The sequence below is a fragment of the Oncorhynchus masou genome, chromosome 13 (assembly GCF_036934945.1).
Source record: "Oncorhynchus masou masou isolate Uvic2021 chromosome 13, UVic_Omas_1.1, whole genome shotgun sequence".
NCBI lineage: Eukaryota > Metazoa > Chordata > Actinopteri > Salmoniformes > Salmonidae > Oncorhynchus > Oncorhynchus masou.
In genome coordinates, this window is record NC_088224.1 from 23360348 (window position 1) to 23376790 (window position 16443).

General features: G+C 40.6%; 1 protein-coding gene across 2 annotated transcripts in view; it reads left to right on the forward strand.

The window, feature by feature from the left end:
* LOC135551929 (rap guanine nucleotide exchange factor 5-like) overlaps nucleotides 1-16443 on the forward strand; it is a 69337-nt gene that overhangs the window by 25575 nt on the left and 27319 nt on the right. For both annotated transcript variants that reach the window (XM_064983216.1, XM_064983217.1), the window contains exons 9-11: nucleotides 2506-2664; nucleotides 10761-10939; nucleotides 11922-12022. In XM_064983216.1, coding sequence (XP_064839288.1) covers nucleotides 2506-2664; nucleotides 10761-10939; nucleotides 11922-12022 — 439 coding nt within the window. The remainder of the gene's footprint in view (nucleotides 1-2505; nucleotides 2665-10760; nucleotides 10940-11921; nucleotides 12023-16443) is intronic.

Consider the following 16443-nt stretch of genomic DNA (forward strand, 5'->3'; position numbering starts at 1 on the left):
CATGCAACTACACATAGACAAGATCCCACAAACACCAAAGGGAAATGGCTACCTAAATATGTTCCCCAATCAGAGACGACGATAAACAGCTGTCTCTGATTGGGAACCATATCAGGCCAACAGAGAATTACAAAAACCCCTAGATCTACAAAACCATAGACATACAAAAACCCTAGACAATACAAAAACTAGCGTACCCACCCTAGTTAGTCACACCCTGACCTAACCAAAATATAAAGAAAACAGAGATATTGTCACGCCCTGGTCTTAGTTATCTGTGTTTTCTTTATTATTTTGGTTAGGCCAGGGTGTGACATGGGTGATTTATTGTGTTTCGTCTTGCCTAGGGGTTAATTAGATTTATGGGATTGTGTTCAGTGTAGTTGTCTAGATAAGTATATGGTTGCCTAGAGTGGTTCTCAATCAGAGGCAGGTGTTTATCGTTGTCTCTGATTGGGAACCATATTTAGGCAGCCATATTCTTTTGGTATTTTGTGGGTGTTTGTCTCCTATGTCAGTGTTTGTGCCACACGGGACTGTTTTCGGGTTTTCACGTTTCTTGTTTTGTATTCTGTTCATGTATAGTTTCTCTTATTAAAGAACCATGAACTTTAACCGTTACAGATATCTCAGGTCAGGGTGTGACAGAAATGCATTGATGTTTATGGTTAGATACACATTGGTGCAACAACAGTGCTTTTTTCGCGAATGCGCTTGTTAAGTCGTCACCCGTTTGGAGAAGTAGGCTGTGATTCGATGAGAAATTAACAGACACCACATCGATTATATGCAACGCAGGACAAGCTAGTTAACCTAGTAATATCATCAACCATTTGTAGTTAACTTGTGATTATGTTAAGGTTGATTGTTTTTAATAAGATAAGTTTAATGCTAGCTAGCAACTTACCTTGGCTCCTTGCTGCACTCGCGTAACAGGTAGTCAGCCTGCCACGCAGCCTCCTCGTGGAGTGCAATGTAAGGCAGGTGGTTAGAGCGTTGGACTAGTAACCAAAAGGTTGCAAGTTTGAATCCCCGAGCTGACAAGGTAAAAATCTGTCGTTCTGCCCATGAACCAGGCAGTTAACCCACCGTTCCTAGGACGTCATTGAAAATAAGAATGTGTTCTTAACTGACTTGCCTAGTTAAATAAAGGTAAACAAAAAACAAAACAAAAATAAAAAATCGGCCACAATTGGTGTCCAAAAATGCAGATTTCCGATTGTTATGAAAATGCCGATTAATCAGTCAACCTCTAATAGCTATAGATAGATAGTAGACCGAATCATGAAAAAATCCATAGTAAGCTAGTGTTTTGAGGGTGGACTGGCTGTATTATTGGTCATTAATAGCCTGGTTTTACGCACAACAACTTTCTGTCCAAGCTGGAAGAGAGCACGAGGATGGATCATGTCATGCAGGTTCAGGTAGCCTGTACAGGACAGTATTATATTATAAAACATCTATTGGTAGCTGATGAGTATACTGTTAGAGCAAAAATGTATTTTACAATCTGCCATGTTTGAATTTTCAACTTTAATTACTGAACAAGTAATTACATTATTGCCACCAGCCAGCAGTCTAAAAATTACAGCATTTTGATACACACACACACACACACACACACACACACACACACACACACACACACACACACACACACACACACAGGAGAGGAGTGGGAAGGATGGGAGAAGAGGGGAGGAGCGGACAAGAGAGGAAAGTAGAAGAGTGTATACTGAATAAACCTTTTACACTCCTTCAATAATTCATTACCCTCCATCACGTGTGTGTGCATGTTTACTTGGCTGATCTCTCTTTGAGTGAGGAAGTAGAAGAGGGGAGACTGGACTTTGGGTTGTGGCTCAGATAGAGTGTGTTGTTATCAGGGGTGTTTTCTTTGTAAACAATGGTTTGCAGGAAGGTGTGTGTGTGTGTGTGTGTGGTGGCGGCACCGTGGAATAGTTTCACTCGCGGGAAGTACCCTGCTCACAGCCATTCTGCACACACACAGCGTGTAGACTCCAATATAAACAGTCCATATTGCCTTACTGATGATACCATTATATTACCAAGGGATCTCCTCCATCCCAAATATAACCTGCCCCCACAACAACAGATTATCGCTAAGAACACCCCCTCTTTCTCCTCCACACATCCACACTGGCCCTTCGAAGCCCACAGCCCCAGACGCAGTGTTTCTAAAGCCAGGGAGCTGCGAGGGAGGACACGACACTACGTTTCTGAAGAACACACAGAGACACAGAGAGAGAGAGAGAGAGAGAGAGGGACTGGGATTATTTTGAGTCATTTTCTCTCTTTCTCTGTGATTTACAGAAAGAGACCCTGAGACAGACAGAAAGACAAGCTGACAGACCGTGAGAGTGGGGTAGATTTGATCCAAAAACTATTTTGGGGTGTTACCTACCTTTATATTTAACCTCTCACCTCTAATCCTGTGACCTGATGATATCGTTGGGCTATGGACTAAGATACCTGTTCTCTCAGTCCCGTTCCTTACAGCTGGGTGGGGGGGATGTGCGGCCGGACGGTGTGTGTGGCCGCGAGGACCTGACCAGACTAGAGCTGGTCCAGAGACTGGCTGCAGACAGCTGCAGACTGCTGCAGAACCAGAACTACAGAGTACAAGACAACCGCAACCCCACCGTGAGTACACACACACACACACCCTCTGACAAACATACTTCTGAATAATATATTTTGTGATAGTATGCTCTAACTTCACGTCAGTGTTTTACAATGTGTGTGTGCGTGTCTGTCTGTGTGTGTGTGTGGGGGGGGGGTATATGTGTGGATGTGTATTTTACGGACTTCCTTTCCAACCCTTCCTTTCCTTTCCTCCCCTCTATGTATGTCATCTAGTCATCTGTGAGAAGTTGGAACATTATGTCTCTCTAGTATATAACATTCTGTCTCTAGTAAAAACATTCTGTCTATCTAGTATATAACATTCTGTCTCTAGTAAAAACATTCTGTCTATCTAGTATATAACATTCTGTCTCTCTAGTATATAACATTCTGTATCTTGTATATAACATTCTGTCTATCTAGTACATAACATTCTGTCTCTAGTACATAACATTCTGTCTCTAGTACATAACATTCTGTCTCTAGTATATAACATTCTGTCTCTAGTACATAACATGCTGTCTCTAGTACACAACATTCTGTCTCTAGTACATAACATTCTGTCTCTAGTTTATTACATTCTGTCTCTAGTATATAACAGTATATAACATTCTGTCTCTAGTACATAACATTCTGTCTCTAGTACATAACATTCTGTCTCTAGTACATAACATTCTGTCTCTAGTATATAACATTCTGTCTCTAGTACACAACATTCTGTCTACATTCTGTCTCTAGTACACAACATTCTGTCTCTAGTACACAACATTCTGTCTCTAGTACATAACATTCTGTCTCTAGTACATAACATTCTGTCTCTAGTTTATAACATTCTCTCTCTCTAGCATATAACATTATGTCTCTAGTATACAACATTCTGTCTCTAGTATACAACATTCTGTCTCTAGTATATAACATTCTGTCTCTAGTATATAACATTCTGTCTCTCAACTATATAACATTATGTCTCTAGTATATTACATTCTGTCTCTAGTATAAGCATTCTGTCTCTAGTATATAACATTCTGTCTCTAGTACATAACATGCTGTCTCTAGTACACAACATTCTGTCTCTAGTACACAACATTCTGTCTCTAGTACATAACATTCTGTCTCTAGTACATAACATTCTGTCTCTAGTTTATAACATTCTCTCTCTCTAGTATATAACATTATGTCTCTAGTATACAACATTCTGTCTCTAGTATATAACATTCTGTCTCTAGTATATAACATTCTGTCTCTCAACTATATAACATTATGTCTCTCTAGTATATAACATTCTGTCTCTAGTATATAACATTCCGTCTCTAGTATACAACATTCTGTCTCTAGTAAAAACATTCTGTCTCTCAAGTATACAACATTCTGTCTCTCTATCTCTCTATCCGACCATCACCCCTGGCGAGACAAAACCGCGACTCGTCAGTGAAGAGCACTTTTTGCCAGTCCTGTCTGGTCCAGCGACAGTCTGAGCACTGATAGAGGGATTGTGCGTTCCTGGTGTAACTCGGGCAGTTGTTGTTGCCATCCTGTACCTGTCCCGCAGGTGTGATGTTCGGATGTACCGATCCTGTGCAGGTGGTCTGCCACTGCGAGGACGATCAGTTGTCCGTCCTGTCTCCCTGTAGCGTTGTGTTAAGTGTTCATAACTGTGACCTTAATTGCCTACCGTCTGTAAGATGTTAGTGTCTTAATGACTGTTCCACAGGTGCATGTTCATTCATTGTTTATGGTTAATTGAACAAGCATGAGAAACAGTGTTTAAACCCTTTACAATGAAGAATTGTGTAGTTATTTGGATTTTTACAAATTATCTTTGAAAGACAGGGTCCTGAAAAATGGACGTTTCTTTTTTTGCTGAGTTTATATAACATTCTGTCTCTCTAGTTTTATAACATTCTGTCTCTAGTGCATAACATTCTGTCTCTCTAGTTTTATAACATTCTGTCTCTCTAGTTTTATAACATTCTGTCTCTAGTGCATAACATTCTGTCTCTCTAGTTTATAACATTCTGTCTCTAGTACATAACATTCTGTCTCTCTAGTTTTATAACATTCTGTCTCTAGTGCATAACATTCTGTCTCTCTAGTTTATAACATTCTGTCTCTAGTACATAACATTCTGTCTCTCTAGTTTATAACATTGTCTCTAGTACATAACATTCTGTCTCTCTAGTTTATAACATTCTGTCTCTAGTACATAACATTCTGTCTCTCTAGTTTATAACATTCTGTCTCTCTAGTTTATAACATTCTGTCTCTCTAGTTTATAGCATTCTGTCTCTAGTACATAACATTCTGTCGCTCTAGTTTATAACATTCTGTCTCTAGTACATAACATCTCTAGTTTATAGCATTCTGTCTCTAGTTTATAACATTCTGTCTCTAGTACATAACATTCTGTCTCTCTAGTTTATAACATTGTCTCTAGTACATAACATTCTGTCTCTCTAGTTTATAACATTCTGTCTCTAGTACATAACATTCTGTCTCTAGTTTATAACATTCTGTCTCTAGTTTATAACATTCTGTCTCTAGTACATAACATTCTGTCTCTCTAGTTTATAACATTCTGTCTCTAGTACATAACATTCTGTCTCTCTAGTTTATAGCATTCTGTCTCTAGTTTATAACATTCTGTCTCTAGTACATAACATTCTGTCTCTCTAGTTTATAACATTGTCTCTAGTACATAACATTCTGTCTCTCTAGTTTATAACATTCTGTCTCTAGTACATAACATTCTGTCTCTCTAGTTTATAACATTCTGTCTCTCTAGTTTATAACATTCTGTCTCTCTAGTATATAACATTCTGTCTCTAGTTTATAACATTCTGTCTCTAGTTTATAACATTCTGTCTCTAGTACATAACATTCTGTCTCAAGTACATAACATTCTGTCTCTAGTTTATAACATTCTGTCTTTAGTATATAACATTCTGCCTCAAGTTTATAACATTCTGTCTCTAGTACATAACATTATGTCTCTAGTTTATAACATTCTGTCTCTAGTACATAACATTCTGTCTCTAGTTTATAACATTCTGTCTCTAGTACATAACATTCTGTCTCTCTAGTTTATAACATTCTGTCTCTAGTTTATAACATTCTGTCTCTAGTATATAACATTCTGTCTCTAGTTTATAACATTATGTCTCTCTAGTACATAACATTCTGTCTCTAGTTTATAACATTCTGTCTCTAGTATATAACATTCTGTCTCTAGTTTATAACATTCTGTCTCTAGTATATAACATTCTGTCTCTAGTATATAACATTCTGTCTCTAGTACATAACATTCTGTCTCTAGTACATAACATTGTCTCTCTAGTACATAACATTCTGTCTCTCTAGTTTATAACATTCTGTCTCTCTAGTTTATAACATTCTGTCTCTCTAGTATATAACATTCTGTCTCTAGTTTATAACATTCTGTCTCTAGTTTATAACATTCTGTCTCTAGTACATAACATTCTGTCTCTAGAACATAACATTCTGTCTCTAGTTTATAACATTCTGTCTCTAGTACAGTGCATTTGGAAAGTATTTAGACCCATTGACTTTGTCCACATTTAGTTACATTACAGCCTTTTTTTTAAATATATATATATATATTTTTAAATGTCCTCATTAGTCAACACACAATACCTAATAATGACAAGGCAAAAACAATTTCTTTTTTTTTTAAATATCACATTTACATGTGTATTCAGACCTTTTACTCTGTTTGTTGAACTCCTTTGTTGAAGCACCTTTGGCAGCGATTGCAGTCTCAAGTCTTCTTGGGTATGATGCTACAAGCTTGGCACACCTGTATTTGGGGAGTTCCTCCCATTCTTCTCTGCAGATCCTCTCAAGCTGTGTCAGGTTGGATGGATGGGGTGCGTCGCTGCACAGATTTTTTCAGGTCTCTCCAGAGATGATCGATCGGGTTCAAGTACGGGCTCTGACTGGGCCAAACAAGGACATTCAGAGACTTGTCCCAAAGCCACTCCTGCATTGTCTTGGCTTTGTGCTTAGGGTTGTTGTCCTGTTGGAAGGTGAACCTATGCCCCCAGTCTGAGGTACTGAGGGCTCTGGAGCAGGTTTTCATCAAGGATCTCTCTGTACATTGCTCTGTTCATCTTTCCCTCGATCCTGACTAGTCTCCCAGTCCCTGCTGCTGAAAAACATCCCCACAGCATGATGCTACCATCACCATGCTTCACTGTAGGGATGGTGCCAGGTTTCCTCCAGACGTGACGCTTGGCATTCAGGCCAAAGAGTTCAGTCTTCGTTTATCAAATCCAAGAATCTTGTTTCTCTTGGTCTGAGTGTCCTTTAGGTGCCCTTTGGAAAACTCCATGCAGGCTGTCATGTGCCTTTTACAGAGTTGTGGCTTCCTTCTGGCCACTCTACCATAACTGCCTGATTGGTGGAGTGCTGCAGAGATGATTGTCCTCCTGGAAGGTTCTCCCATCTCCACAGAGGAACTCTGGAGCTCTGTCTGTGACCATCGGGTTCGTGGTCACCTCCCTGACCAAGGCCTGTCTCCCCCGATTGCTCAGTTTGGCCAGGCAGCCAGCTCTAGTAAGATTCTTGGTGGTTCAAAACTTTTTCCATTTAAGAATGATGGAGGCCACTGTGTTCTTGGGGACCTTCAATGCTGCAGAAATGTTTTGGTACCCTTCCCCAGATCTGTACCCCAACACAGATCTGTTGAGGCACAGATCTGGGGAAGGGTACCAAAACATTTCTGCAGGGTACCAAAACATTTCTTCAACACGAGGCGGCAGGTAGCCTAGTGGTTAGTGCGTTGGACTAGTGTCCAAAAGGTTGCAAGATCGAATCCCTGAGCTGACAAGGTAAAAATCTGTCATTCTGCCCATGAACCAGGCAGTTAACCCACTGTTCCTAGGACGTCATTGAAAATAAGAATTTGTTCTTAACTGACTTGCCTAGTTAAATAAAAGTAAAAAACAAAAAAACACAATCCTGTCTCAGAGTTCTGCTGACAATTCCTTTGACCTCATGGCTTGGTTCTTGCTCTGACATGCACTATCAACTGTGAGACCTTATATAGACAGTGTTTTTCCAAATCATGTTCAATTAATTGAATTTACCACAGTAGGACTCCAATCAAGTTGCAGAAACATCTCAAGGATGATCAACGGAAACAGGATGCCCCTGAGGTCAATTTCGAGTCTCATAGCAAAGGGTGTGAATACGAATATTATTTTATTTTTTAAATAGATTTGCAAAAATGTCTAAAAACCTGTTTTTGCTTTGTTATTATGGGGTATTGTGTGTAGGTTGATAAGGAAAATAATTTAATCAATTTTAGAATAATGCTGTAACTTAACAAAATGTGGAAAAAGTCAAGGGGTCTGAATACTTTCTGAATGCACTGTATTATTCTGTCTCTTGTATATAAAATTATGTATCTCTAGGATACAACATTCTGTCTCTAGTACTAGTAGAGGTCGACCGATTATGATTTTTTTAACGCCGATACCAATTATTGAAGGACCAAAAAAGACGATACCGATTAATATACAGCTGTAATCGCAGCAAAAGGTGGCGCTACAAAGTATTAACTTAAGGGGGCTGAATAATGTTGCACGCCCAATTTTTCAGTTTTTGATTTATTAAAAAAGTTTGAAATATCCAATAAATGTCGTTCCACTTCATGATTATGTCCCACTTGTTGTTGATTCTTCACAAAAAAATACAGTTTTATATCTTTATGTTTGAAGCCTGAAATGTGGCAAAAGGTCGCAAAGTTCAAGGGGGCCGAATACTTTCGCAAGGCACTGAATCAACACTTATTTTAACCTAATACATAAATAAAATGTAGTTAGTCTCAAATAAATAATGAAACATGCTGAATTTGGTTTAAATAATGCAAAAACATGGTGTTGGAAAAGACAGTAAAAGTACAATATGTGCCATGTAAAAAAGCTAACGTTTAAGTTCCTTGCTCAGAACATATGAAAGCTGGTGGTTCAATATTTCCAGTTCTTCAATATTCCCAGTTAAGAAGTTTTAGGGTGTAGTTATTATTGGTTAATTATTTCTCTCTATACCATTTCTATTTCATATACCTTTGACTATTGTATGCTCTAATAGGCACTATAGTATTGCCAGCCTAATCTCAGGAGTTCATAGGCTTGAAGTCATAAACAGCGCTGTGCTTCAGGCATTGCTAAGAGCTGAAGGCAAACGCAGTAAAGTTTGAATGAATGCTTACGAGCCTGCTGCTGCCTGCCACTGCTCAGTCAGAAAGACTGCTCTATCAAATATCAAATCATAGACTTAGTTATAATATAATAAACACAGAAATACGAGCCTTTGGCCATTAATATGGTCAAATCCGGAAACTATAATTTCGAAAACAAAACGTTTATTCTTTCAGTGAAATACGGAACCATTCCGTATTTTACCAAACGTGTGGCTACCCTAAATCTAAATATTGCTGTTACAACCTTCAATGTTATGTCATAATTATGTCAAATTCTGGCAAATTTTGTTCGCATCGAGCCAGGCGGCCCAAACTGCTGCATATACCTTGACTCTGCATGCAATGAACGCAAGAGAAGTGACACAATTTCCCTAGTTAATATTGCCTGCTAACATGGATTTCTTTTAACTAAATAGGCAGGTTTAAAAATATATACTTCTGTGTATTGATTTTAAGAAAGGTTTTGATGTTTATGGTTTGGTACATTCGTGCTACGATTGTGCTTTTGTTAAATCATCACCCGTTTGGCGAAGTAGGCTGTAATTCGATGATAAATTTACAGGCACCGCATTGATTATATGCAACGCAGGACAAGCTAGTTAACCTAGTAATATCATCAACCATGTGTAGTTAACTAGTGATTATGTTAAGGTTGATTGTTTTTTATAAGTTTAATGCTAGCTAGCATCTTACCTTGGCTCCTTGCTGCACTCGCGTAAGAGGTAGTCAGCCTGCCATGCAGTCTCCTCGTGGAGTGCAATGTAATCGGCCATAATTAGCGTCCAAAAAGGTCGATTACCGATTGTTATGACAACTTGAAATCGGCCCTAATTAATCGGCCATACTGATTTAATCGGTCGACCTCTAGTCTCTAGTATACAACATTCTGTCTCTAGTAAATAACATTCTGTCTCTCTAGTATACAACATTCTGTCTCTCTAGTATATAACATTCAGACAATTCCTTTACTTTCAGGCCATCAAATGTCCAAACTCTGTTTTCTCTTACATTGCTAGCATACTTTCTCAAACTAAATGGATGTGGTTTTGCTGCAGCAGATTCTAACTGTGTGTGTAGATGTGCATTATGTGTGCCATGTGTGTGTGTGTGGTTGGTGTGTGTTTAGAGGGGTAACCCTGTATCAGATATCAGACCGTTGTTTTAATCTGCAGCTCACAGGGAGTTGATGGGAGATGTGGTGGGTCCTTGCCCAAGAGATAGGGTGGTCGTGGTCTTCACAGTTGATTCTGCAGGTTGCATGACATGAGCTGAATGAAATCTAAAAGGCTTTGAAAATTAAAAAACCTTTTATATGCTCAGTGCTCCGTTGACCTTTCACAGAGATGCTTCTTTTTGTGAGAAATCTTCTAACAACAATGGGAATTTTGCATTAATATGACAAGTGTATTCTGAAATATGAAAATACTTCATGTCATGTCTCAAAATCTATATACATCTTAGCTCTATATTGTTTTTTGTCCTGTGGGTTCGAGAGGAAAGTGAGCCTGTCAGGTAGCAGTCGTTTTCATTCTTGCACAGAATCCAGTCTATCTGATGAGATGCAATTTTTCAGAGTTTTGACCTATTTTTTCTCCTCTGGCCTCCATTGATTTAGTCACCCTAATTCTGGCCATCCTACAAGGGTAAAAACTCTTGTAATCTTTGAACGGATTATGATAGAGACATGAGGTTAGGACCATTGGTTTTCTTAAAGGATTATCTACATAATTAACTTATTTCACTCATTGGTCAAAAGATACGTTTTTGATTGGACACCCTACAATATATTTTCTACTCTGACACATTGTCCTCCTGTTTCTCTCTATATTCTGCATACAATACCAATGTACATCTCTCTCTCTCTCTCTCTCTCTCTCTCTCTCTCTCTCAGGGAGAGGCAGTAGGGAGGGTGTGTCTTAAGGAAAGGGGTCGGGACGTCCTTGTGCTACAGAGAGTGCCATCATCAGTGACATCACCTAACCCCGCTTCCTCGCCATCATCAGTGACATCACCTAACCCCGCTTCCTCACCATCAGGGGGAGGGGCCAGAGAGGAGGACGGAGAGAAGAGGTCAGTATCCTTATCTTTCAATTTCAATCTCTCTGTCTTTGTGGGCGTTGCTGGAATATACAAATGAATCATGTAAACGGTATATATGATCTATAAAGACTTCAAACTGTATGCTGTGTATGTCCCAGACAAACCTGTTCGTTGAAAGCCATGTCAAGAAAAATATTTTACATTCTCCCTCCTTTTCCCTCTCTTAAGTCACACCCTTTGCATGCCTGCACGCACACAAGCATCTGCCCTGACAAGATAGATTGTGTGTTTGCTTCCGAGAGGATGTGTGTGGGTTTGTGTGTGTTATGACAGAGAACGTGTGTGTTTTAGCTGCAAGCAGAGAGAGAATGATTTTCTTGTCTTGAAGGGAGAAACAAATCAAAAGAAAGCAAGACTGTTTGCTGCCAAGAGGGTGTGTTTACACATTATAAAGGGTGTGTGTGTGTCTCTGGTGTTAGGCAGGGAGAGGGGAGGCCTCAGTACATCCCCTTTTGGGGTAGAGCTACTATAGCCTCTATATCTGTGGAGCTTCAGGCAGGCAGAGGAAGCAGGCTGGCTCTTCAGCCCAGGACAGAGCACCCTGGCTGAACATGTTGTGCTAGGGAGAACACATCCTGTGGAGGAATTGAGATGGACTTGAGAACTGTCACACTAGTGGAGGCAGAGGAAGATGAAGACGGTAGTGATGATGATGAAGATGACTGTTGTAGTAGTTCTGTCCCGACCTTCAATGTCCCTTACCTGCTCTACATTGATGATGAGGATGAAGATGACTGGAGTAGTCTACCTTACATTGATGAGGAAGGGGAGGATGAGGAGGGAGAGGAGGAGAGGGAAGAGAGAGAAAGGAGAGATAGAAGCTCTGAGGAATACTATTCCTGCTCTTCCTCCTGTGCTTCTGACAGGTGTGTTGGTATGTGTGTATCGTGTGTGTTTGTGTGTGCGTGAGTCCTTGTTTATGTGTAACTTTTCTCTGTGTGCGTCTGTTTAGGTATGTGGTGGTGTCTGGAACACCCCTGAAGATTCTAGAACACCTGCTGAGTGACCTACGACTGGATGACCAGAGAGGAGCACCGGAGAGCAGAGTGTCTGGTGAGTAAACACGTACACACACACACTTGTTTATCCTTAACACAGTCTTGTTAAATCCTAGTTAACCTTAACCCCAAAACCTAACCCTGACTTCTAACCATAACCCCTAAACCTAATTCAAACCCTAACACAAATTCTACCTTAACCGTAAACCCCTTAGAAATAGCATTTGACTTTGTGGGGACTAACAAAATGTCCCTAATTAGTCAAATGTTGGTTAGTTTACTATTCTTGTGGGGACTTCCGGTCACACATACACACAGCAGATAGTTTGGTGATTGTGGGATCCCCCAAAGATCTGTACTCAGTCCATTACACTTATTTAAATGTACACCAAATAATTTAATTTGTGTGTTTGTTTGTGTGCACCAATCCCTCCCCTGCTCTTAGGAATGTCCTAACATGTTGCAACATAACCACCACTTCTACTGTTCTTCATTCTTTCTTTCTTCTTTTCTTTCCTAGGAATATATTGTAGCATATTTCAGTGTTGTCTAACTAGCGTGACCTATTGGGAAACGCTGACAAAAGACCATCTTGGGTAAATGAGTCTTCGGCCCTAATGATCACCAGTCAAAAAGAGAGCTGAAAGAAAAGAAAGAGAGGAGTGTGTGTGTACTCGCGCATGTGTGTGTGTTTTTTAAACAGAAACATGTTTAACAAGCTGAAACAAGCCTAAAGCGAGATTAACGCACAACACTGCAATACCTGATTACTAAGATTAGATCTGTGGCCCGGGGGTTGTGTGTGTGTGTGTGTGTGTGTGTGTGTGTGTGTGTGTGTGTGTGTGTGTGTGTGTGTGTGTGTGTGTGTGTGTGTGTGTGTGTGTGTGTGTGTGTGTGTGTGTGTGTGTGTGTGTGTGTGTGTGTGTGTGTGTGTGTGGATGAAATTGGAGGAGTGAAGGAGAGTTGTTAACATGGAGAAAATGAAAGCAGTTGGAAGGAGGGAGGAAAATGGGAATGGTAGGGTGGAAGGAGAGAGGAGGGGTGAGAGGGGTGGAGAGAAGGAAAGGGGTAGAAGCCAGCTAAATAGTCTAGTCATTTAAAGTGGTGTTCTATGAAATGCTTGCTTTCCTATCTAAACATCAGACAGCTGGTTAGTTAATTATTCATAGGAACCTTTCGGCTGCTCTATCCATTACTTTTTTGTCACATGTTTCCCATGGACAGAGTTTAACGTTGTGCAGCAAGCTCAGTCTGCACAGATGCACTAATCTTGATAACATAATGACTGGCTATTAGGGATGTAAGATGATTTGTAGATCAGTGATTCAGCGCCTTGCTCAGGCCATCTGCATTCTCAGCCCTTCATGAAACTGCATTGCCAGGGTTGGACCTGTATAATCCACCATTACTTAAACCATTCCTTCTGAAACCACACTCTTCAGTGAGAAGAGTGGGCGATGTTTCAAAATAAATCAAATCTATGTTTTTGCATGATATTCCAAATGCCTGTATGTCGTTTATGTCCGCTGGTTCTCATGTTCTAATTTGTCTTGCCTCCTTTGCTCCTTCTGTGCTGTGTGCACCTTCCCATTTACACCAGAGACCTGTATATCATGACGAGATGCTCATGTCTCCGCCCTAACAATGAGAGTCATTGTCCCAAAGGCTGTGAGGCAGGCGACAAGCTTAGGTCCAAAATAAACTCATAGAAACGCATTGGGTTTATTTTTAACTGATTATGGCGAGAGTGAAACCTCGCGCTTTGCCTCTTCCTCTCTGTTTATACACACACACACTCACTGTCTACGTCGTAGAAGCTTCTGGAACTCCTTCATGTCTTTCTCCAGAGACGGAAACTCATAAAGATCCTCTAACACACACCTGGAGAGAGTCTGACACACACACACACACACACACACACTAAGCTCCTCCTCCACCACTCACAACAGCAAAGCTGAGAGGTCACTCCTTCCTCTCTGACAAGCGGTCTCAACTCGTTATTTGCATTTGAGGTTTGGTCCAACATACTGGGTCATATGGACACTGAAGCACATTGAGACATTATTTTACTGTAATAGAGAAGTAAACCTTTCTAACCATACACTTTTTATGTTTCACCTGCTCTAATTGCCAGCTAGCTTTATAGTTCCACCCTCAGAGCATGTGCAGACCAGCTAGCTGTATAGTTCCACCCTCAGAGCATGTGCAGACCAGCTAGCTGTATAGTTCCACCCTCAGAGCATGTTCAGACCAGCTAGCTGTATAGTTCCACCCTCAGAGCATGTGCAGACCAGCTAGCTGTATAGTTCCACCCTCAGAGCATGGACTTCCTCCATCCCATGGCAATACTACTATCCTACGACAGGTTTTCAAAAGGCGGCCAGGTTCAGCTCACTCTGACTAAGTTACCTTCTCGGCTGAGTTGGTAATTAATCATGTGTTGGCAGACCAGCTCACAGTCTATCTCCACCACATGTCCCAGCTAGCTGTATAGTTCCACCAGACCAGAGCATGTCCACCCTCAGAGCATGTGCAGACCAGCTCACTGTATAGTTCCACCCTCAGAGCATGTGCAGACCAACTAGCTTTATAGTTCCACCCTCAGAGCATGTTCAGACCAGCTAGTTTTATAGTTTCACCCTCAGAGCATGTGCAGACCAGCTAGCTTTATAGTTCCACCCTCAGTTCCACCTTCAGTAAGTGAACTGAATGACTACCGACCCGTAGCACTCACTTCCATCGTTATGAAGGACACCAAAAACACCAGGTCAAGAAAATCATCATTGACCTCAGCCACCCAAGCCACGGCCTGTTCTCATGTCAAATCAAATCAACAACGAAAAAATCTTTGTCACATGCGCCGAATATAACCGGTTTAGACCTTACCGTTAAATGCTTACTTACAAGCATTTAACCAACAATGCAGAAAGAAAATATTTGCTAAATAAACTCATGTAAAAAAAACTGACCAATAAAATAACAAGGCTATATACAGTGGGGCAAAAAAGTATTTAGTCAGCCACCAATTGTGCAAGTTCTCCCACTTAAAAAGATGAGAGAGGCCTGTAATTTTCATCATAGTTACACTTCAACTATGACACAGAAAATGAGATTTTTTTTCTCCAGAAAATCACATTGTAGGATTTTTAATGAATTTATTTGCAAATTATGGTGGAAAATAAGTATTTGGTCAATAACAAAAGTTTCTCAATACTTTGTTATATACCCTTTGTTGGCAATGAAAGAGGTCAAACGTTTTCTGTAAGTCTTCACAAGGTTTTCACACACTGTTGCTGGTATTTTGGCCCATTCCTCCATGCAGATCTCCTCTAGAGCAGTGATGTTTTGGGGCTGTTGCTGGGCAACACAGACTTTCAACTCCCTCCAAAGATATTCTATGGGGTTGAGATCTGGAGACTGGCCAGGCCACTCCAGGACGTTGAAATGCTTCTTACGAAGCCACTCCTTCGTTGCCCGGGCGGTGTGTTTGGGATCATTGTCATGCTGAAAGACCCAGCCACGTTTCATCTTCAATGCCCTTGCTGATGGAAGGAGGTTTTAACTCAAAATCTCACGATACATGGCCCATTCATTCTTTCCTTTACACGGATCAGTCGTCCTTGTCCCTTTGCAGAAAAACAGCCCCAAAGTATAATGTTTCCACCCCCATGCTTCACAGTAGGTATGGTGTTCTTTGGATGCAACTCAGCATTCTTTGTCCTCCAAACACGACGAGTTGAGTTTTTCCCAAAAAGCTATATTTTGGTTTCATCTGACCATATGACATTCTCCCAATCTTCTTCTGGATCATCCAAATGCTCTCTAGCAAACGTCAGACGGGCCTGGACATGTACTGGCTTAAGCAGGGGGACACGTCTGTCACTGCAGGATTTGAGTCCCTGGCGGCGTAGTGTGTTACTGATGGTAGGCTTTGTTACTTAGGTCCCAGCTCTCTGCAGGTCATTCACTAGGTCCCCCCGTGTGGTTCTGGGATTTTTGCTCACCGTTCTTGTGATCATTTTGACCCCACGGGGTGAGATTTTGCGTGAAGCCCCAGATCAAGGGACATTATCAGTGGTCTTGTATGTCTTCCATTTCCTAATAATTGCTCCCACAGTTGATTTCTTCAATCCAAGCTGCTTACCTATTGCAGATTCAGTCTTCCCAGCCTGGTGCATGTCTACAATTTTGTTTCTGGTGTCCTTTGACAGCTCTTTGGTCTTGGCCATAGTGGAGTTTGAAGTGTAACTGTTTGAGGTTGTGGACAGGTGTCTTTTATACTGATAACAAGTTCAAACAGGTGCCATTAATACAGGTAACGAGTGGAGGACAGAGGAGCCTCTTAAAGAAGAAGTTACAGGTCTGTGAGAGCCAGAAATCTTGCTTGGTTGTAGGTGACCAAATACTTATTTTCCACCATAATTTGCAAATAAATTAATAAAAAATCCTACAATGTGATTTTCTGGATTTTTTCTC